This window comes from Aythya ferina (assembly GCF_964211825.1).
Source record: "Aythya ferina genome assembly, chromosome: 1".
NCBI classification, from domain to species: Eukaryota; Metazoa; Chordata; class Aves; order Anseriformes; family Anatidae; genus Aythya; species Aythya ferina.
Genome location: NC_140296.1, coordinates 177,847,155 through 177,869,389, shown reverse-complemented (window position 1 = coordinate 177,869,389; position 22,235 = coordinate 177,847,155). Strand labels below are relative to the sequence as shown.

Genomic DNA, 22,235 nt, shown 5'->3' with positions numbered 1-22,235 from the left:
AAAATAGGTAGGTCGAAATAAAGCTAGCAGAGATTAAGGAATCTGTCAGGTCATATGTAAAAAAAAAAAAAAAAAAAAAGTTATTAATATAAAAGTAGATGTACAGTACATATTTTCATATTCTCCTGACTTCTGAGGGGGAAGATAAATTTATCTTGGCAAAGATCCATGCTACATTTTGAAGAGTAGCTTCTGTACCTATTTGGAATATGGCACTAAAAGTCATATCTTCACTGAGATATATGCATCAAAATTACCTTCATTTCCATTTAAAAAAAAAAAAAAAAAAAAGAGTACTTTTTGGGTGACAACATTGTTAGAACATTTGACTTAGTCTTATATGTTTTCACACAGCAGATAATTCACAAAAACTGTAAATATCAGTATTTGGTTAGACTGGTTTTTAATTCAAGTTAAAATCCAGCATTTATTTTTTTTTTTCTGAATACTGTATGTTTTAAAAGTGATTAACTGCAATTTTGAAGAAGCTGGTGAAGCAAGTAATGAACTAAATAATTATTTTGCTTAGAATAACATACTTTCTGAGAAAATATCTAATTAATAAAAGAGAGCTACAAATATCTGCCATGACTTCTAGGTTAGATTTCTAAAGATATTTACTGTTACCATCTCTGAAACTTATAAATCTGCAATGATGCAACAAAACTGGCTGTGGCATCACTTCGGTAAGAAGGCTTTAGCTGGGAAAAAAAGAGACACCATCTGAAGTTCAGCATCATTCTTGCTTTGCTTATTATAAAAACTTGTGTTTTTATTGTCCTGTTCTGAATGAGAAAACTAGTCAATTAGTCTTAATTTTTCATAAATCTTTAAAATATCTCTTTTGTAGCAAAAGGTGAAATCTACATTGTTTAGATGGTTGAAAATTTGCCCAAGTATGGGTGAAGGAATCATTTGTCTCCTTAACTGCTCCTAATCTCCCCAGTCTGGAGTCTCTTGTTTCTTTCATTTCAGCCTACCTGCTTTTAGAGGTCCAGCCCAAGCGTGGATCTCCTCCAGCACTTCTCCAGAGCATATTTTCAACTCAGATTTATTTCAATAATTGATTGATTGATTTTTAAGGAAAACATGTTTCAGCTCTGAGGCAAATGTTAATAGCTGCAGAAAACCAAAGCATATTCCCAAACTTGCTGACATACTCTCATGCATAGTCTGGTAACCTGGCCTTAAAACAAAATATTTACTTGGTTCACACACATAAAACTTGTCTTCTAAAGGCAGCTGATTAAGTAACAGCTTGTGGTCAAAAGCATATAGAACTTGTAAGGGAAGGGTTAAAGTAAAAAGACACAGATGGCTGAGTGTGTCTGTTGGAAGGGAAAACAGAGATTTCTTAGGGGCTGGGAGGTGATTAGTGTCATGTGAAAAATGCCCTGTGGTGATACTAATATAATTTACATGATACATTACAATAAGGTTTGTACCTTGGGATCTGGGTGTCATCTGAAATTGAATATCTTACTAGCTTTCATTCTGTGAAGTTGATGAAGATGGAGACATGTGATTTGATTTCCATGTGCATCAATTTATGTTTTCTGGAAAAAGTTGTTCTTAGCATGATATAGGTTACCTTTATTTATTTATTTATTTATTTTCCCAAAAGTGTTTGTGTATGTTTACTATCTCCTATGTAAACAGAAGAAATTGTCTACAGTGTCTGTTCCCTGATGGCACCCAAAGGTATGGAGATTGCAGGGATCTTCTGATTTCTCAAGGTCAAATCAAGTGGAAGGCAGTCATTCCTCATCCAACTTAGCAGAGCCAAGTTGCTTGCTTTGGCACTGGTACCACATCCTAAAAAAGCAGATTTTTCTTGCTAGTGGACAGGTGGTTAGAATGCCATAAAGAGCTCATTTTTGACTGTCAAGATTGAAATTATTTCTCAGCCAAGGATAGTACATCTGTTAACTATTAAAACATGGAGTAAAAAAAAAGAAAAAGCCAAACAAACAAAACCAACAAAAATACCACCTTTGCATTGGGTTCAAAATGTATTTGAAATGTAAGAAAAAATGAAATTTCAGACAAATTTCTGTGACTATAAGGATAAAAGTAATTCTATTATATTCTCATCAGTAAAATTAATGGAACTCTCCTAGACTCTACAGTGAGTAGTCAAAACTGGGGTTTGAGCAACTGTAGCACAGGTGATCATTGCTAACCTCTCAAATACCTAGGCAAAAGCTGAAATATATATTTACACACATCAATACAGGTTTTTACAAGTGCTTGACTACTTTGTATGAAAATCTGGGTATTTTAATGTCTTTACCTATACTATCCTGAAAGTGGATTTTTAAAATGGTCAAATGAGCAGGATATAAAGTGCTGAACAGATTGTTTTTTTAAAGATGTTATGTTTCAGAAAGTGAAAGACTGCCCTTTATCAGGAGAGGCTTTCTGAAATGTAAAAGATTATTCAGTAATTATAACTTGTGCTAATGAACTGGATATGGAATTAACAAATACTAAGTTAATTATCACTTGCACAAATTGTTCTCTTAAGAATTCACTCAGAAATCTTCTGAATTTAATTAAATACTTAATGTGTGAGAGCTAACGGAGGTCAAGATTACAAGCAAATGCAGAAAATTAGTTGAAGTGTTCTCTTAATGTAGAAGGAAAAATAATAGTTTTTTCTGTACTACTTTCAAAATACACAATTTATTGCATTGCTTTTGTAGCAAAGGCCTCTCAGAATGAGTTGATATAAAATTCCTGGTGAACTAGTGCTGGCTTCTGGTGCTTTTATTTGATATTTGGCTTGAGGATTTTAGGTATTGTTATTGTTGAAGACTGCTAGAAACATTCCCGAGTGATTTTTCACTTTTATTATTATTTTTTTTTTTCCACAGAGCTAGTAATCATTATACTTGTAATTTTTAATTATTTACATGGTCTTGAATATGAAAAGTGGATGGCAGTTGCCTGCAAGTTATAGTATTCTCTTATCCTTAAGAGAGAGACTTCAATCAACATTTCTCTTTCCTCTCATTATTTCCTATCAGAAACAATGTTGCACTATTTGTGTTAGAATTTGGCCTTGTAGGACTGCATAAAAAAATGGGTGATGTTTCCGTTCAGCATGTCTGCCTAAAATGTTTAAATAATGAAATAAATGAATGGCAGTTGATGTATTAAGAGGAAAAGCCATATTGCCAATGTGGCGCGCACACACATGGTCTCCTCTGTGTAATTTAGAACTGAGATTAAAGTGCGTAATTTCTGTAAAATTCATGTGAGAGAGAGGCAGTGTTAATAACTAACTAATTTTGACCATGAAACAATTTGGACTACCTTCAAAGGAGAGAAAACGATAACTTTTTTGTTCTTAGAAAAAGTCAACGTAGTGTTTGCAGCAGTAATTAAAAATAACCTACTGTCATTAACTGAATATGGTTTTCTGAAGCCTGGTTGGCTTGCATGAATGATTTATCGATCTTCTGTGGAGTAATTCAACAATGAAATTATCTTGAAAATTAAAAACAGTATTAAGTAATGGATGATCCAATTTACTGTAACATGAGCTTATTGTTGTAGTTTGGTACTAATTCATGCAGTGAAAGGCTCAAATAAAACTTTGTTTCTAAATTTCAGTTTGCCCTCCAAAGGACGGTGTTTGCAGGAGTATTGCTACAGTGGACACAAAGTCCCCAGGCAACTGCCCTGTGCAAATACCTACACTAACATTTTGAATGAATTCTCTTAGAAAAATAAATTTTCTTGCCTTTTTTTCAGAGGTATACAGGTACTTTTTGTTTGTGATATTTTACTGAAAATTTTACTATTGCAGCTACAGATGGGAAAAAAAATGATGATTTTTATACTCCATACATTAAATGGCAGAAGATTTTAAATTTATCTGCAGAGCTTACAGAGGAATTTATCCATTTAGTATCAGTCCTATCTACTAAAACAGATAAACTACTGCTTCTGTTCCTTTTCTATTTCTCTTTCATATTCCCTTAGTACATTTACCAACCTTATCAGTTTTAACTCTATATCTTCTAAGTTAAATCTTTTTGCGTGCAATCATTTGTGTTATTTTTTTCAATCTGAAAATTTTTACATAATTTCTCTTTAATCACTGAAAGAGACAGGGATTTTGCATAACTGAAACAAAATTTTCTGCTTTACAATGGCTTCTTCAAAAGTAGAAAAGAAAAAAAAAAATCCTATATTGTAGAAATAATAAAAAGAGCCAATAATAATTACTGAATTCTATAATTGATTTATTTTTTGCTTTATACCCTAAAGAATACACTATACACACATGGTTAAGCCTTTGTATTTTCACAGGCTCTCTGCAAATACAGGTCTATCCATGCAGCCTAAATTCTCTCCATTTTTGTTTCCAAATACTTACTGCAAAAGCTTTTTTTCCCATTCCTGTTAATTTCATAATTGTAATAAAGGACGAGATTATTTGGGGGTTGGAGACTGTGTGTGATCAGAGAAGGAATCACTGGCTGACATTTGCCAGATTATTTTCTTGGCATTTATGAGATGAACATGTCAACAGAATTAACTTTCAAATCCCTTTCACCCATCAATGAAATTCAGTTTTGTGCATAAAGTCTGTGAAGGTACAAAACTTTATCACAATCTACTGTTCTATATTTATGAAGATGAATAGAATAGAAAATTAAGTATTTTTTGAGCTGTTGTTTGCCTTTATCACTGATGGAATGTATTAATTTAGTAATTTTCAGAGTGTCTAATCAGACAGAACAGAATTAGTGGCCAACGTCTCTGAACTATATCTTAAAACACATGCTTCTAGTAAAATATGTTCTCATTTGGTACTTAATAAAATAAATTATTAGTGAGACAAAGCATTATGGAATCTCAAAACATAAACTTTTTTATTGTCTAGACTATTTTTAAAGGAAAAAAAGAAAAATAAGTAGTTGAATTGTCATAAATAGCTATTTTAGGATAATTAAATTTTTACAGACTCTGCATTTTAGAAATCATATGTTTGCCAACTTTGGACAGTTATGCATTTTTATATAAATGATATAGTGACTCAGCCTTAAATATTATGTAATATGATTTTTTTCTAAAGAAAGATGAAATGTTGAGTGTCCTTTTCCACAAATAGGCTATCATTTTTTTGGCTTCTAATAAAAACTCAGGTAGAACTTCCATTAGAATTTAATTTTGGTAGACTCGTCCTTTCAGCTGCCTCTGAAGCTGTTTGAAAAAGCACTGTTTGGATTTTGTGACTTACAAAGTAGATTATTATTTTTATTTGACTTTATTAATGCACGTTTGAGATTCAGTGTTTATTTAATATTTCATAGTCATCTGGCTATTGATTAGCTTGTCCTCATAACATTCACTCTCTCTCTCTCCACCCCTCTTCAAAAAAGCAGTTTTCTCATTTTGATTTGTGACCATCCCCAATGAGCTTTGTTCAGCTGAATCTGCTGGTGAAAGTGATTTTCTGTCTTCAGCTGACATTCTTCAGTTTTTGAGCATGCTCCTGTTTTGCCTTCTGCATTGAGGGCAGGTGGTGAAACGAGGTGAGCAGCTGGAAGCAGCAAGCTAGATCAAAAGACTGTTTCTCTCTGGTCAGATGTGGTTACCCAATACAAGATAAGAGGTATCACTATCCATAGTCCTGTCTGTAAATGCTTCATCATGGTAATAATTCAGTGTCCCCGATAGAATTACCTCCCTGCATGAATGTTTGCAGAATAACAGATCCTGTCTGAAAGAAAACAAAAGTGTATAATAGAAGGCAGACTACAGTTGTGAGAATGACAGCTACTCGGGAACTAAATACAGGAATTTTGCATACTGCAAACCTCAGCTTTTAGGACTCCTCTGTAGCTTGTCATTTTTGTAATATCATTGCATGCTGAGACACTGTTTCAGTATGACTTTCTGTAGAGAATGGCTTGAATCATCAATATCTTTTTTTTTTTTTTTTTTTTTTTTCCCTTTCATTTGGCCTTCTTCTAGATGTTTCCTTTAAGTTTATCCTGTTTAGCTTGTTACAGGTGAAGAAATCCTATCCCCACGATACAGGCATTACTGTAATCCAAACTCTGAATCTAAGGCCAGGTCACATATACCAGATTAGTTTCAAGAAGTACCTAATGCTACCCTGAAAGGAAAGCATGCTCAATACAATATCTTTATGTGATTATGACATATGTCCACTGGCATTTACCTGAGATAAAATCTGATGGTTCAAAGAATTGTTACAACAGATATGGAAATAAGAGTTCCTTAATTATATTTAACTGAAAAGTCTTTTACTCCCTGTTGTGATTTGATTTTTGCCAGAGCAATTTAGTAAACAGGCCCTGATAGTGCAACTAGCTCATACAGAATTGTTATTCATTTTCACTTGAGTAGCATTATTGAAATCTAAAGGACTTTAGTGTGTATTTTTTTGTTCTTTTTAAGCAAGTGTTCATGGTGTGCAAGGTCAAATTCCAAAATAACAAATATGTGAATTTTCATAAGAAAATGCTTTGCTTTTTTTTAAAATAAATAAATAAATAAATAAAAAATGATTAGCCTTTTTTGCAATTCTTTTTAGAACCATTGGATACAAAAAGAAGTATGTGAAAGTTCCCCATGGACATATTTGGGTGGAAGGTGATCACCATGGGCACAGCTTTGACAGCAATGCATTTGGCCCGGTAAGTCAATTAGCTGTGTATCATTTAAGCTTGCAACTGAAAAGCAGTGCATATCTCTTGGGTAATTTGTGCGACACAGCATGTGTGAATTCCACATGATTGTGCTCTTATTATTTTTTGTGGGAATTATTAGATTTCATAAAATATTTTGGTGGATTGCGATTGAGTTTGCTTTTAACTATTATAAAAGGAACAAAGACTCCTTTGAATTCCCCGGGTGGAAAAAGAAGGAGTAGAGCTTTTAAATTTGTAGGGATGTACCGGAGGAGTAGGCAGAGGGCGAGCCAGCTCCCTGTAGCTGACAGATGCTCCCTGAGGATGTTGCCAGCTGATGCAATTTGGAGCGGCTCCCTCCAGGGAGCTTGTCTTGCTCTAGTGGCAATACTGGGATAACGAATTAGGAAATTGTAAGTGCATTTAGGAATTGTTAACTGTTAACTGGTCTATGGATATTAGTAGGGATATTTCAAATCTTTCCCCAAAGTAAATATTTAAGTTTTCTTAATATGGGTCCATTTTCATATTGAATTATTTCAAAATGTAACCCAAAAGATCTTTTTCTTGACAGGTAAAAATGCATGTCTGTTCATCAGGGAGACAGTAAATATTGTTTTTCTGCACTCCAGTTTTAGTTAGGTTTTGGTTTTGTTACTCTTTGTGTGAAATCATGTTCTTGTTTTAACTTAACCTAGCATTCAGTAGATAACAGTCATGTAATCTGTGCATTCTGCTGTGTAAATACAAATCCTATAAATCCTTTTTGCCCTATTCCAAATGCATTTTTGACATGTTTAAGGGCGAATTCTCTTCTAATATTATAAAAAGCCAGTGCTTTTCACAGGTAAGTTCTCAAGGCTAGATTTGTTTCATCTTTTGTACCTATTTTATACAGAAGTCATCCACTGGCATTAGTTGAATTAATGACAGCAAGGACCTTATGAATTTGTCTGACTTCTAGAAGATGAGACCAATTGTTTATACTTGTTGTCTAGAAAAAGATGGAAAAAAGCCTACTGTCTGGTTCCGAGTAGTCTAATGATGCTATTACTCTCTTTTCATTCTTCTCTTTATTGTTGTTATTATTTGTGTTTGTGTTGCGCTTGCTATTTTTCATTATTATTTTTTCTGTTACTACCTTAAGATTTCTGACATCTTGTTTTAGAGGTTCTCTCCTGCAGGATTTCAGTCAGTCTGTCTTGTGGAGGAACAGACTCTTTGCTTTCTTTCTGGGCTATTCCTTTTCTGTTTCGTTCTCTGTTTCCAAGGTAAATCATAGTCATAAAACCAGTTTTTGTTTTTGTTTTTGTTTTTCCACTTAGAAATATTTGCCACTGTAGACTTAGAGTGTAAGGAATTTTTAAGAGTCGGGTATTGGTTTTACATTTACACCATCTTAAACAGAAATTTATACATTGTAAAATCTTCAAGGTAGTCTACTTATGATTTTCATACATGTTGAGGTAAATCTGAATACCCTCAGATTTTTACATGAATACGTTATGGACAGGTCAACTGCAAATAGGTATCTTTCTGTGACATTTAATTAGAGCAGCAATTGTTGAATACAGACAAAAGGGGGCAGAAGAGATGACAGGGCTGGAAACTGGCTTGAGAAGAATAAAATTTTGAGAAATTTCAGCTGCAGAAGAAAAAGAAGAGTATATTTAGAAGAGCATGCTAAATGGCTGGTTCTTAACGTAATACACAGATTAGATTTTAGGTTACTGGGGTGCTTTCTGTGGTTTGTTTTTGTGGCTACTCTGTGTGCTGCAGTCTTGAGATCTCTTACACAAGCGCGAGTAAGGTTATTGGATGAAAAAACTAAAAATAGTTAGCAGCATTTTCTAAGTCTGAAAGTAAGACAGAGTTCCTAGTTATGCAAAACAATTTGCTTGTTTTCTTGTAGGAAGTAGAAATGTGTATTAGTAAGAGTAAGATACCTTACTCTTGAAGAGGATCTATCTCTGTGTATCTCTTGAAGATAAGGCTCAGGGGAGACCTGCAACTCTACAGCTACCTGAAAGGAAGGTGTGGGGAGCTGAGGGTCAGCCTCTTCTCACAGATAGTGATAGGATTAGAGGGACTGGCCTCAAATTATGCCAGGGGAGGTTCGGATTGGAAATGAAGAGACGTTTCTTCTCAGAAAGAGTGGTCAGGCATTGGAATGGGTTTACCAGGGAAGTGGTGGAGTCACCATCCCTGGGAGTGTTCGAGGAAAGGTTGGATGTGGTGCTTAGGGACATGGCTTAGTGGGTGACATTGGTGGTAGGGTGATCTTGAAGGTCTTTTCCAACCTTAATGTTTCTATTCTGTTCTAAAGCATTAAAATGGCTCTTCAAACCAATCAGAAGGTATGCTCTTAATTCAAACACCTTTGCTCTCATAAGACTACAATATTCATAAGGAAAAGACTGTGCAATGATGAGACATGAACCCCTTATTCTCATTCTGTTGAAATATTATAGGTCACTTTAGAAATTAGATTAAATTATGTTATGGGCATCATGGTTCTCATTTGCAAAAACAAAGATATTTTCTTGGATCACAAGACTCAGTAAAAATAGTATACTTTTAAGATGGGTTACGTGGTAGGCCTACCACTTCCCAAATTTCTTGCAATCTTACAATAGGAAAGCACATTTAGTGTAGATAGTCTGACAGTAATATTTTGTAGATGAGTTTAATGAGTTACATGGGGCATAAAAGGAAATTATGGAAAAACAGATTGAGAACAGATGTTAGAATCAATTTTTCTCTTGGAGAATAACAACATGTGTAATGGCCTAATGGGTTAGGTTGATAAAGCAACAACCCTGAGATCATTCAAGATCTAAATTAGATACACCTTTAGAGAGATATGGATTTCTAAAATGTAAAAACTTGACAAATTAAATTATCTTTACTTAGCTCATAAAAATGTTATAAAATAAATTATATTATTTATTGTTATTGCATGCTTCTAAAAGGACTAAAATTGGAAAGTTAAGATATAGATACACATTTTCATGAGGTGTTAAATAAAATGAAAATATTTTAACTAAGATTTGGAAAGGTTTTACATTTCCTTTCTGCTTAGTTGTTGGTTTGAATAAATTTAATACCTCAACTGATGTTACAAAAATAACAGGACAAATAACAAAAATAAAGTATGATTAGTGCTGAATTAGACATGTTGTTAACTCTATATATTCCAAACTTAAATATTAATTGCCTTTCCAGAGTAGTTGACTAAATTAAATAGTAATTTTAAATAGTGTGATTATTGTACATTGTCTTTGAAAAACTGTTGCTTAGTGCAATACAGATTGGCAGATCTTACATAATACTACTGCTTTGATGCTGCTGTATTTCAGGTTTAGAAATATGTCACGTCAGCCATTCATAATGCTGAGCATAGTGGCTTTGAATAGCAGCCAATAAATATTCAGAGAACTTGGATCTTTTTACTATTATTTAAGGGAATAAAAAAAAAAAAAAAACAACCTTTTTCTGGAAATTTATTTCAATTATATAGACTAGAATAGTGATTTCTACACAATTCACTCTTACTGTTTTCAAATTCTTATAGAATGAAAATGAGCATTTATGATATTTGCTTAGCATTGTTTAAATGCTACGGGAGTCTAATAATGACTCCTTGCTTATATAATTATGATACTCCCCACCTTTTTCTTTTCAGTTCTGGTAATGTTGTGATTTTGGGCCTTCCTACCATGAAGCTGTAGTTCAACAGTACAGGAAACATTTTTTCTTTGCTCAGAAATGTAGAAGCCACTTCATATAAACTATTGATCTGCTATTAAACTCCTCTGCTACTTCAGACTTCTTAAAGAATCAGGTAACTTGATGGTGAGGTTTGTACCAGGTCAGCTATTGTCTGGCATTACACTGGCTGTGTAAGCAACAAACAAACCAACTGACAATTTACAATTTGAATCTGACATTGTGGCTAACTCAAAGGATGAGTCATAAACTGTATACACATACAGATCAGATGCATAGAGTTGGCAGCCAGCAGTGACATCCAGGGGTGATTATGCTACCAATAAGTAACGGTACCCGAGAACCGTTATTAGTAAACGCATACAATAACCCGAGAAGTTATTAGTAAATGCATACAATACCTGATTTATATGTATTCTTGGATGTATACATATGCAGTGAATATCAAATATATAAAACCATTCAATTATATCCCATGGAGAGTTGTTTTTGCTACATTTCTGTCTCTCCAGATGCCTCCAAACTGAGCATATGAAAGAGCTTTATAAAATTAGGGTTTAAAGTTAGTGGCAGTCTTGCAACTGGACCTGAAGGACCTGAACAAAAGCTCATTAAAGTCAATGAGAGATTTCTATTGGCTTTAATGGCTTTGGATAAGACTCTTTATGAGTTAAGCTTCACAATCCAGTGTAAGGGCAAAAAGACTATTATCCTCCTTATCTTCCTGGGAAACCTGAGACACAGGTAGGTTAAGTACCTTGTCATAAAATATGTTTTTGCCTCAGTCAGGCAAAAGGGCTATGCTAGCCCTTCTTACTAAAATTACATATTTTAACGTGTTTACTCTCAAAACTAAATCCTGTTGAAATTGAGTCTGGCTTTTTCTTTAACAGAAATTTTATGTTCATAAGCTTTGAATGCGTAAATTGCTTTTAGTCAGCATTACTGTAATGGCTTTATTTATGATTCTCTATATAAGCAATTCTGTACTCTAAGTTCATGCAATAAACTAACTGAAAAACACTCTTGTCTGTTTACCTATTATTTCTTCTTTCAGCAGCACAAACCTGTGACTAGAAAGGAATGATTTTAATTTGCTTTTCAAAGAGATATATCATAATCTCTTTTGGATATAAGACAAAAATGGTTTGCCTGTTAACCCTCAATAACAGTAACAGTTAGTAACAGTGTGGCCTATTATAATTATAATCATAATCTTAAACTGATCCGATATTTCTCTTTGTAACTACTGTTAGTGAGTATAAGTAGTCAAAATCAGAAAGCCTGAAAGCAGTAAGGTGATCTAAAATAAGACTCTCTTAGTGACGTTCAGTTCACGACTTCTGATAAAGGAATATTTGAACCAAGAGATCTGTAGCCCATGAGAGTAACTTTTTCACATGCTCTCCTTCTAAGGCAGGATCAGAGGACAGTTGGAGGAAGAAGCAGATATCTTTCCACTGTACAGGATTACTTGCATAATAGTAAACACAGAGTGCTACATATCCTAAAAGTGCAAATCATCTTGGTGATGATTTTGCCATCTGTTGAAGATGAGCTACAAACCAGTGCAAGAATCCCCCTGAAATGCAGCAGCTGCTAAGGCAAAAGGTGGGAAAAGTTTAACAGCTCACAGCAATGTGCTGAAGAGCACTTTGTTAAAATTGCAAAGTAAGGTATGTAGGCAGGGCACACACTTCCCATAGGGAATTCTGCCAGCTCTCAAAATACTTTGTGATGCCATTTGTGTTCCCATATTCCAACCAACCATCTCAAGTCTCTTAAAACAAATAAAGTCAGTGTGATAACCTTTATCCCAATTCCTATTTTTCTTTGTTTAGACCAAAGTCAAGAGATGGTACAGCCTTGTGAAATGAAATGTGATTTTTTGCAAACAACGACAAAAAACTAACTATCTATGCTTACACTGATAAAGCTAATGTAGGTTGAGTATAATATTGATGGCATAGTAGTGAGTGAATACTGGAAATGACTTCAGGGACTTAGATACATCAGTTTGCTAGCTGGTGTTACAGCTTCTTCTGTCATTTTGCTACTGACCACTGCTTGCTCTTATGGGACGACTGACGACTCTTATGGGATTTGTGACATTTCTATTTTATCTGTTGGATATTAAAGATGAAAAGAAGCTGTGTTAAAACAGGATGTGTAATGCAGATACACAATCAATGACATCCTGTTATATTTATCTCTGACCGCTGGCAAAAATGAAATAAATAAACCTGTTTACAATCAGAAAAAAAAAAAAAAAGACTTTTCCTGTGGAGCATGAAGTTGCCAGTAGTAAATAGCATGCATACACAGCTTGAACTTGTAAAAATCTATGATGAATAAAACGGATAGGACATTATATGTTATGACTGATGATAAATAAAATTTGAAGGGTAAATATGCTTGTCCCTTTTGAGAGAATATCAGATTCAAATCGGGATGGTGGCTTGCCTGTTGAGAATGACAATTCACTCTAGGAGCTGCTTTGGTAATAAAATTGTGTGGCCTCACTGTCCGTTAAATTATCCTGACTAACTAAATTTGCAGAATAGAGGAAAAAAGGTTCTCTATGGCTGTCCTAATTCTTTTTGAAAGTAAAATATTTAGCCTGATTGTAGTCTAAATCAATGCATAAAAGTTAATCTTTCAAGCAGCCTGACTATCATCAATCCAGACAGGGTTCTTTCTGAACCTTATATAACATTCCTGACTATATGCTCAGAAAGCTTTTCCTTTTTGTTACTCAATTACTGTAAATAGGATACTAAATTTGGTATATCCTTTAAGCACATCCAGAATAGATAATTTTTTGAACGCTTGTGACTAAAAGCTCTCAATTAAGTCTACACTATTTCTTGATAATGGAACACTCATGAGGACTTGTAAAGTAGCTGAAAGTTGCAGTTTTTATCTCAGTTATGTCAAATCCTATATATTTTATGCTTGCCAGCTAATTTTCTTTACTATGGTACTTGGAACTGTTCCTGTTATTTACCATTCTACTATGCAAAAAGCTTCAGTCATCATGCTTATGGAACAGGTTTTATGTAATAACCCCAAGCACAATGAATTATTAATCCAAATATTTGGCAAATATTTATGAATACAAGGACATTTAAATGATTTTCCAAGCACAGTGAAAAGGATGGTAGCCTGAACAGCATGCACCTGTTTTTGACATAATTTATGTTGACATAAACCAGGGAAAAAAAAAAGTTGAAACAATTTTATATTGATTTAATAAAATATTAAAAGAGATCAGAGAGCTGTCAGATTCCTACCATCATTTCCATCATTTGTAATTAACTAATTTGAACAGCTCTACATTCAAATATATAATTTGCTGAACTCTGAACGTATTGTATACCTCTTCATCGGTTTCCTCACAATTCTATTTCACGAAAGTTACAGCCTGAAATGCCTTTTTTTTTTTTTTTTTCTTTTTCCTGATAAACACTCTGCAGGGAATAGGGAATTTTTGATAGGGAATTTTAATTCCTAAATTCATGTTAAGAGTTCCAAGGGCTTCATTTAAAAATCCACTGAATGTTTTTGTTTCTTTCTATTTTTGCTTCTTTGAATGTGGAACATTGTCGAAGTTCAGTCAATGATTACTAAAATAATGTTCCAAATTTTATTTTCATAGAATCATAGAATATCCTGAGTTGGAAGGGACCCATAAGGATCAATGAGTCCAACTCCTGGCACTGCACAGGTCTACCCCAAATTTTAGACCATGTGACCAAGTGCACAGTCCAAACAATTCTTAAATTCAGACAGGCTTGGTGCAGTGTCTACTCCCTTGGGGAGCCTGTTCCAGTGTGCAACCACCCTCTGGGTGAAGAACCTCTTTCTGATGTCTAGCCTAAACCTCCCCTGCCTCAGCTTGACACCATTCCTGTCGGTCCTATCACTGATAAGTGATTAAGGAGAATAGGTCAGCGCCTGCCCCTCCACTCCACCTTGCAAGGAAGCTGTAGACTGCTATGAGGTCTCCCCTCAGCCTGCTCTTTGAGCCCCTCAGCTCAACAGACCAAGTGACCTCAGCTGCTCCTCATACATCTTCCCCTCAAGGCCGGGGGGGCCTGAAACCAGGACAAGGCCCTTCACCATCTTTGTCACCCTCCTCTGGACACTCTCCAACAGTTTTACATCCTTTTTCTACTGTGGTGCTCAGAACTGCACACAGTACTTGAAGTGAGGCCACACCTGTGCAGAGTAGAGTGGGACAATCGCTCCCCTTGACTGACTAGCAATGCCATGCCTGATACACCCCAGCATATGGTTGGCCCTGCTGGCTGCCAGGGCACACTGCTGGCTCATATTCATTTTGCAGAGTTACAGGAAATTATCTATCTGATTCCATTATTTTAACAGGAAAACAGTAGTGTTATCACTACTATTGTCATTAAGATTCCTGATGCTAAAGTAAGACTATTTGGCCTTAGCATCTGTACTACTGCATGTCATATCAATATGTTAGACCTGTATTAATATGGGAGTGAATTTGCAAACTAATACATGCTTATTTATTTACAAATGTATGTTTGTTTATTTTGGGAGCAAAAAATTATTAAATATGATGAGTAATATTATCAGAACTACCAATACTTCTGTAAATTATTAAAGGGAAGTAATTGTTTCTATCTAGTTGGTGCCTGGTGGCCGGGAGTACTATGTCTGGTCTGGGACTTCCCTACTCAAGAGTTACAGTGACACAGGGAAATGATTCCTGTGAAGGGCTCTTGCAGAGGAGCTGTGTAAAGGAGAGCCTTCAAGAAAGCAGCTTGTTCAGCCATGAGCAGAGAAGGTGATAGGGTGAGCTCATGGTTGTCCTCAGCATACAGGAGAGCCAGACACTTCTAAGAGGCACATAACAGTAGGGCAAGAGACAACACAAGTCCCAGCACAGGAAATTCTGAATAGGTATCAGGGTAAAAGCTTTTTTTTTTTTTTTGTGTGCGTGTTGTTTTGTTTTGTTTTGTTTTTGTTTTCAATATGCAAGTTGTGCATTGATTACCCAGAAAGTTTCTGAAATCTCAGTTCTGTGAGAAAGTTTAATATGAAATGAAATGTTACTGGACAAGTCCCTGAGCAACCCGAGCTGGCCTTGTTCTGAGTAGAAAGTTGGGTCAGATGACCTCTGAATGGCCCTTTCTACCCTTTCTGTGCATCCTTGTAAAGCAATTTTATTTTGTCTATAGTTTGGATTTAAACACAGTAAACACATTTACTGCCTTATGTGTTAACACATAAACCTTATTTATCAAGAGACGAAAAATGGTCAAATTATTTACTGTATTAGGGACATAAATCTTATTTATCAAGAGACGAAAAATGGTCAAATTATTTACTGTATTAGGGCTTTGTTGTTTTTACATTGTCTTAAAGGATTATAAACTACATTAAATTACATTTCAGATTGTACAAGTTCCTTTTGTTTGCTTGCTTGCTTGCTTGCTTGTTTGCAAACATTTATCTGTGTTCCTTTGGTTCTAAAAGGAAAAGTTTAAAAGAACAGAGGTGATATGAAACAAAGGTGTCATGAGTGTTCCTAATTTGGCCATGATTAACATTCAGCCTAGGCAGAGAAGATATGACATAAATACACATAAGTAATATAAAAAAAAGATTATGGCTCAAAAGGATATCTTGTCTTGCAGTTTGAGCGTGTATGGCCACACGAGAGGTATCTAAAAGAAAACACTTACTGCACTTTTGATATTGAATTAAGTGAACCCATGATATTTTGGGCAGCACACCAAGAAATTAGGTGAAGGTGAAGCTCTCTTTTCCTTGGTCTCCCAGAAAGTGTGAGGACAGTCTCAGGATTTAATTTTAGATCTGATTATGTTTGTTAAAGAAAGCTAAGGGGACTACTCTTCTGCTGTGTTGTTCTGTAATTTAGGGTGCAAGTGCCAAGGAGAACTAAATTAGATTCTTCTTTTCCATGATAAAGGCCTGACCAAATGCAGTTTAAAATTTCATCAAGTCAAAGCATTTAAAAATTTGTTTAGAACAGATCACATGACATTTTGGTATTAAAAACAATAATGATTTAATAAGAAAATAATCAAGAAAGCCAATGCAGGTTTGGAAATGGTTTTCACAATGTGAGTAAGCTTAAGGAATTTCATGATCCTTTAACAGCATACACATTTTTGAAGAAGCACTTCAGATTTGGAGGTGTATTTTGGAACAAATAGAAATATTTAATTAGACCTAGAATCCTGAACTTGCAAATGTCTACTTATACATAGTTCTATGTTGACAAGTAGTTCTTAGTGATGTCATGGGACTGCATGATTCAAATTGCTCCTTTCTGTTTACTGTGTTCCTTTTTTCTCTCTTTATCTTTAAATCTCTATCTTTAAAAACAACAACAACAACAACACCTTAATGAGTACCCCCAATTTAAACTGAAACTGAATTTTAGTGATCTTAGTGACTCATTAGGATGACAGCTATTTCAGTAACATTTTTAATTTTTTAACAGTTGTAACTTTTTTCTTTTGGGGAAATAACTGTATTCCCGATTGTTAGCCATCAAAGGGTTTTCCAAATTGTGTTTTTGATATGTAATGATAACACAGAATGAAAAGATTTCTTTTAATGATTTTTAATGAATTAAAACTATAAAAATATAAATTTAGTTTTCTGATGAACATAATCATGGTGTTGTCTAGAGAAGCTTTCAGTTTCATAGTAGAATTTTGAATTTATTCATTCTCCCTTTCACTGCAGGAGAGACAAATACAGAAAATAATTCTTGAAACGTAAACCCCACAGAATCTTAGATTTACTGAGAGAAGTAATGCCAAATAACAGAATAATTACATGTATGTTTACAGTACAGTTGGAGACAGTATCAGTTAATTATAGATAGGTATAATTATTTTTATTTACTTGTTCTGAGGATTTGAGCACTAAGATAAGCTTTTATTAGGGTTTGAAACTTTATGTTGGTTTCATTTAGAGATACTACAACTCAATATCAGATCCAGTAACCAGTACAATAATTTTAACTCTTCTCTTCTAAACCTTGAGATCTAGAAACAGTTGCATGTAATATGAAAACTGGCAGTGGTAACAGCATTAAATAGTAATAATATCTCCATGATACTTCCCATGTAGTTAATTAATATGTGTTGCTTCCTTATAGCTTATGTAACTATTGTTTTCACATAGTTATTAAAATACATATTTAACTGCATTTGATGCAGAATAGAAATTGAGTATTAGGTGACCAACAGCACTCTGTGGTCACGAGGGCAAGTTTTATACAGACCTTTGAACACCAATGATGCATAGCAATGCCAGCAAAATTACTTTTTTCCTTGGGGGCATCTATTCCAGTGTGATTTTAGTGGTGTTTCTTCTTCCTTACAATACATCTTCTTGAAACTGGAAGATCAGATTAGAAGTTTTAGAAAACAGGAATTTGTAAGCATAATAGTTGTGAGGTATCTGTTGTTGAATTAAGGGTGGAAGGAAACCAAGATAGCTGGTAATGTGAAGTGATAGTGAGGTCTGATATTTCTTTGCTTTCAAAGCTTGAAATTTGAAGATGATGAATAATTTGCACTTTAAAAGTTTGGATCCTGGTTCAATAATTGATCAATACTCAGAAAGAAGGAAGAAGAATGGAAAAAAAAAAAATCTACTGTTGTTATTTTGTATTAGCTGGTGGGAGTCATGCAATTTTAATAATGAAAATCTGTACAGTATCAGTCAAAAAAAAAAAAGGGGGAAAAAAATCTTTTATAGTATTTTGTGATGGCAAAATGAGTTACCAGCTATTTTCTCACAGAGTCACTCCATTGTATTTAAGAGCAGAGTAAATGGTCCCTGCAATCACTGCTTTACAGCCATTGGATTAATGTATGTTAAGTGGTACTTATGCAATATTGCACATTGTTAGAGCTTATTAAACACTTTAGTTGATGTTGCAGAGTTATTGTTTGTAGAATATAGCTTTGATTTGGTACACAGCCAAGAGAGGAAACTTAAGACCTACAAGCCTTCCCAATTTTAATTTAGATCACTTTAGGGGGAATCAGGTTTCTTTGGGGTTAAGTAAGTCAGAAGTTTTAAAGCCAAAGACTCAGGTTCCTCCCACTAAAAATACACACAAAAAATATAACAAAGTCAAAAAAACCTAACTTGCTGCAATTTAATATTTTTAATTCTTTATTATGCCTGATCTTATTAGCATATTTCCCTATTATACACATTAAAATTGAGGTTTAATTTGCAACTTATTAAAAACAGGTTTTGTATAATTTAGATGCCAAAATAATAGACTCTTGAACTATTCCATAACAGATGTGAAACTGATATCCAACATTGAATTTTTACCATATACACACTATAACTAATAAAAGCCAGGGGAAGCCTGTGACCGAAACAAAGTGCAATACACTGAAAAAGTAAAGGGATCAGAAGAAGTAACTGCCTACAAAATTCTCCATGACTGCTCTTTGGCAGGTTATGGCTCCACCTACTATAATCGCTACCTTCAAATTTCACAGACTTAGGCAGGAAGGAAGAACATGCCAGAGGATGTGATTTTTAATTTTATTTTTTTACAGTTTTCTTGATTAGACAGACACATTCCAGAACCTGCCCCTCACATTTGGAGGCCCTCATAATTTTAGTTGTGTAAATGAAGGCATAAGGTCACAGCTCAAAGTATTCCTTGATTAACATAAAATATGCTTATATTTAGTGAATGGAGTCACATAGAGAGTAAGTCTACTCTTCCTAAAGTTATTGATAGCTATTAAAATATTTGTAGTATCAGAATGAATTTTTATTCACATCAACTTTCAAAGTATTTCAAAGCATTGTATTTTGAATTGATGCCAAGTGTTTGGTAGTACAACAAAGCAATTAGCTGTTAAATGACATCAGTAGTTAGATTAAACAAGAAAAAAAATGCTAAAGAAGAATACACTCATCATGCTTATATTGAATGATGGAAGTTAGCCTCTATGCTAATGCATGTAGCAAGGGGAATAAACAGGAGGAGTTTGATATATGCACACCTGCAGGGTTATGACTTCATTGGCATTATGGAGACATAGTGGGATGGCTCCCATGACTGGAGTGTTAGGATGGAAGGATGCAGACTCTTAGAAAGGACAGGCAGGGGAGGAAAGTCTTGTGGGAGGTGTCCCTGCCTGTGGAAGATGTCCCTTCCCATGGCAGGGGGCTTGGAATTAGATGATTTTTGAGGTCCCTTCCTACCCAAACCATTCTATAATTATTCACTTTAGATCCCACTCATGACTGTCTCACATCCTTCTATGTGCCTTCTACTGATGGCTACTCTTAGAGAGAATTTTGCTGTAAATATTTCATAAATATTTATCTGGTGTCAGACTATCTCAGTTTCAAGTAGCAGAAGTGATAAATGTGTTTATTTTAAATCTGCATTTCACTCTTTCCTTATACTGCTGAGTGTTAGGAATTATTGGTGTTGCTGAAGTCAGCAACAATATTAGTCCCAATGGGACCTTCTTGTCCAGGAAATGGATTTTAATATATATTAGAAACAGAGTTCTGTAATCTTCTAGTCAGAACCAAGCCTAGCTTTAAAGTAAAGGCTTGTGTGTGTGTATATGTGTTTACGTGTTCTTAAAAATCTTGGTTGCCAGGTACTGAGGTGTACCATCTTCATCCTTTTATTGTGCATGCACATGTTTCTGAATACTACTACTTATTCATGACACTTCTGTGTCAATTATGAGGAACTTGATATATCCCATTCAAAAGCCTGGTGACCTAAATTCTCTTGGATGGGATCTCTGGACTGCAGATACTCTTTTTAGCATATGCTATCTAGCAGACTGACAGTGTTAAAGGACTCTAATTAAACTCATTCAAATGTTTGAAAAACAATGTCTTCAAAACAAAACATTATTCACATATTTGGTGGGGCTGTAGGAACCTGACATAAAATTTTGCACTATAAAGTTGATTTCCATATTTCAGACTTAGTCTGTCCTTGAAAATTTTATGTAAAAGCAAATTTTGTCTAGTTTCCACTGTGTATAGGCAAAAGCGGACTGTACTGTATCAGTATGCTCTTAGGCAACTGTTCTGTTTCAGAGATGCAGCTGCCGTTAGCCTATCAGTGTATTTTCATACATCCTCCTCTAAGGAGTGTCTTAAACTCTGTGTGGTCCTTATGACATCTAATGTTGCTTTTTTCTTTTGAAAAGTAGCACCTGCAAAATGTTCCTTTGGTATTCTAGGCATCTTTACTGAGTATTTGGTGTTATGTTCACTCTCCTGGATTGTTCTCATTATCTTTATCACAATGTCATTCCCAATTTTCTTCTATTTGAGTTAAGACAAAGTAGCCATCCAGGATGGTAATGAACTGTTCAACTGAAGGTCTCATATGCCTATAAATACAGAAGGAATTATAATTACTTTCCTGATTGCACAAAAATAGATTTTTCTTCTTCTCCAGTATGTTCATACAAAAGGATTGCTGTGTCTGGCTAAACACCAATTTAAGGAAGATTATAAAATTATTCTTCATGGCAAATCAAAAATTATTTTTTTGGATAAATTTGCCAAGGAGAATAAGGTACTGCTCACAAAACAGTTTAAATTAACCTTGCATTTTTATTGTAATATTCATTTAATTTTTTAAAATCTTTAGAAAATAAAATAATAGAAGATACTGTCTTAATCATTTGTATTTGAATTTACAGACAGCATAGAACTCCTTATTTTAAATTTGTGTTTTAGTTTGAAATCTTAGGAAATGCAGCAGCATGAAGTCACCCACAGAAAAAGAAAAAAAAAATCTATCTTCTCTGGTTTGCTTTTAGAGTTGTCTCCTGGCACATTTTACACAAATTAATTTGACAGTAACAAAAACTAAAAAGGTATTTGGATTACTTCAGCAGTAAACTAGCAGTACAACCATGTCATTTCAATTTATCACTTGTTGTGTTTAAGTGTGTGAAATCTTAGTTCTTTATCACATTGCAATAGATTGCTTATATATAGAAGAAAAGCTGTAGACTTGACAGAGAGAAAAAAAAAAAAAAAAAGAAATTATCAACTGCCAGCTGAGCCTTCACATTCTCCCTGACTTGCAGATTTTTTAGTGAATCTCACACTACCTGAACTAGAACAGCGCAATAACCTTAGCTTTACCCTTGTTGCTATGTCTCAAGTTATTAGGGTTTTATCCATCAAAAAGAGCTCTGGCCCTAACAGCATATCGGGCCGTTGAAATTCTAACCTGAGAGACAAATCCTGTGAAACCGAACTTAACCTCTATAGCTAGCTTTTATCCTACCACCGTAAATCCGTGCTTCTTAAGAGGATAACTTCTTGGTACTCTGAAGATATATAATATACCTAAGGTTACAGAGGAAAAGAGCACAACCACTTACCTTATGCAATGAGTTTTTGAAAAAAGATTTGAAAAAAAAAAATCACCTTAAAATATTAGAAAAACATTAGAAAGTAATTGGAATTTTGGCCTATTAATTTATTTATTTATTTATTATATTTTTTTTTATTTTGTGATAGGTTCTCCAGAAATGGGAGAGTTGAAAGTTGAAATAAGCTAGACAGATGATAAATTTTAAAACAATTGCTAAACAAATAGCAAGTGTTCCTTGAGTACTGTTACCTGCATATAGGCCCAGTTATATAGTATTTCTTATTCACTAGGGCAAAATGAGAGAAGTACAGTCTCTTCTAGCTTCCCAAATCTGAATTTATTCCTTTCTTGACAAAAATAAGTGAGATCATAGTAGACAGTATTTTAACAGATTCCAATATTTTAAG

General features: G+C 34.3%; 1 protein-coding gene across 5 annotated transcripts in view; it reads left to right on the top strand.

Annotated features, from left to right (window-relative positions):
• Positions 1-22,235, top strand: part of IMMP2L (inner mitochondrial membrane peptidase subunit 2) — a 457,221-nt gene that overhangs the window by 351,398 nt on the left and 83,588 nt on the right. For all 5 annotated transcript variants that reach the window (XM_084534684.1, XM_084534688.1, XM_084534687.1 and 2 more), the window contains one exon: positions 6,578-6,680. In XM_084534684.1, the coding sequence (XP_084390810.1) occupies positions 6,578-6,680 (103 nt within the window). The remainder of the gene's footprint in view (positions 1-6,577; positions 6,681-22,235) is intronic.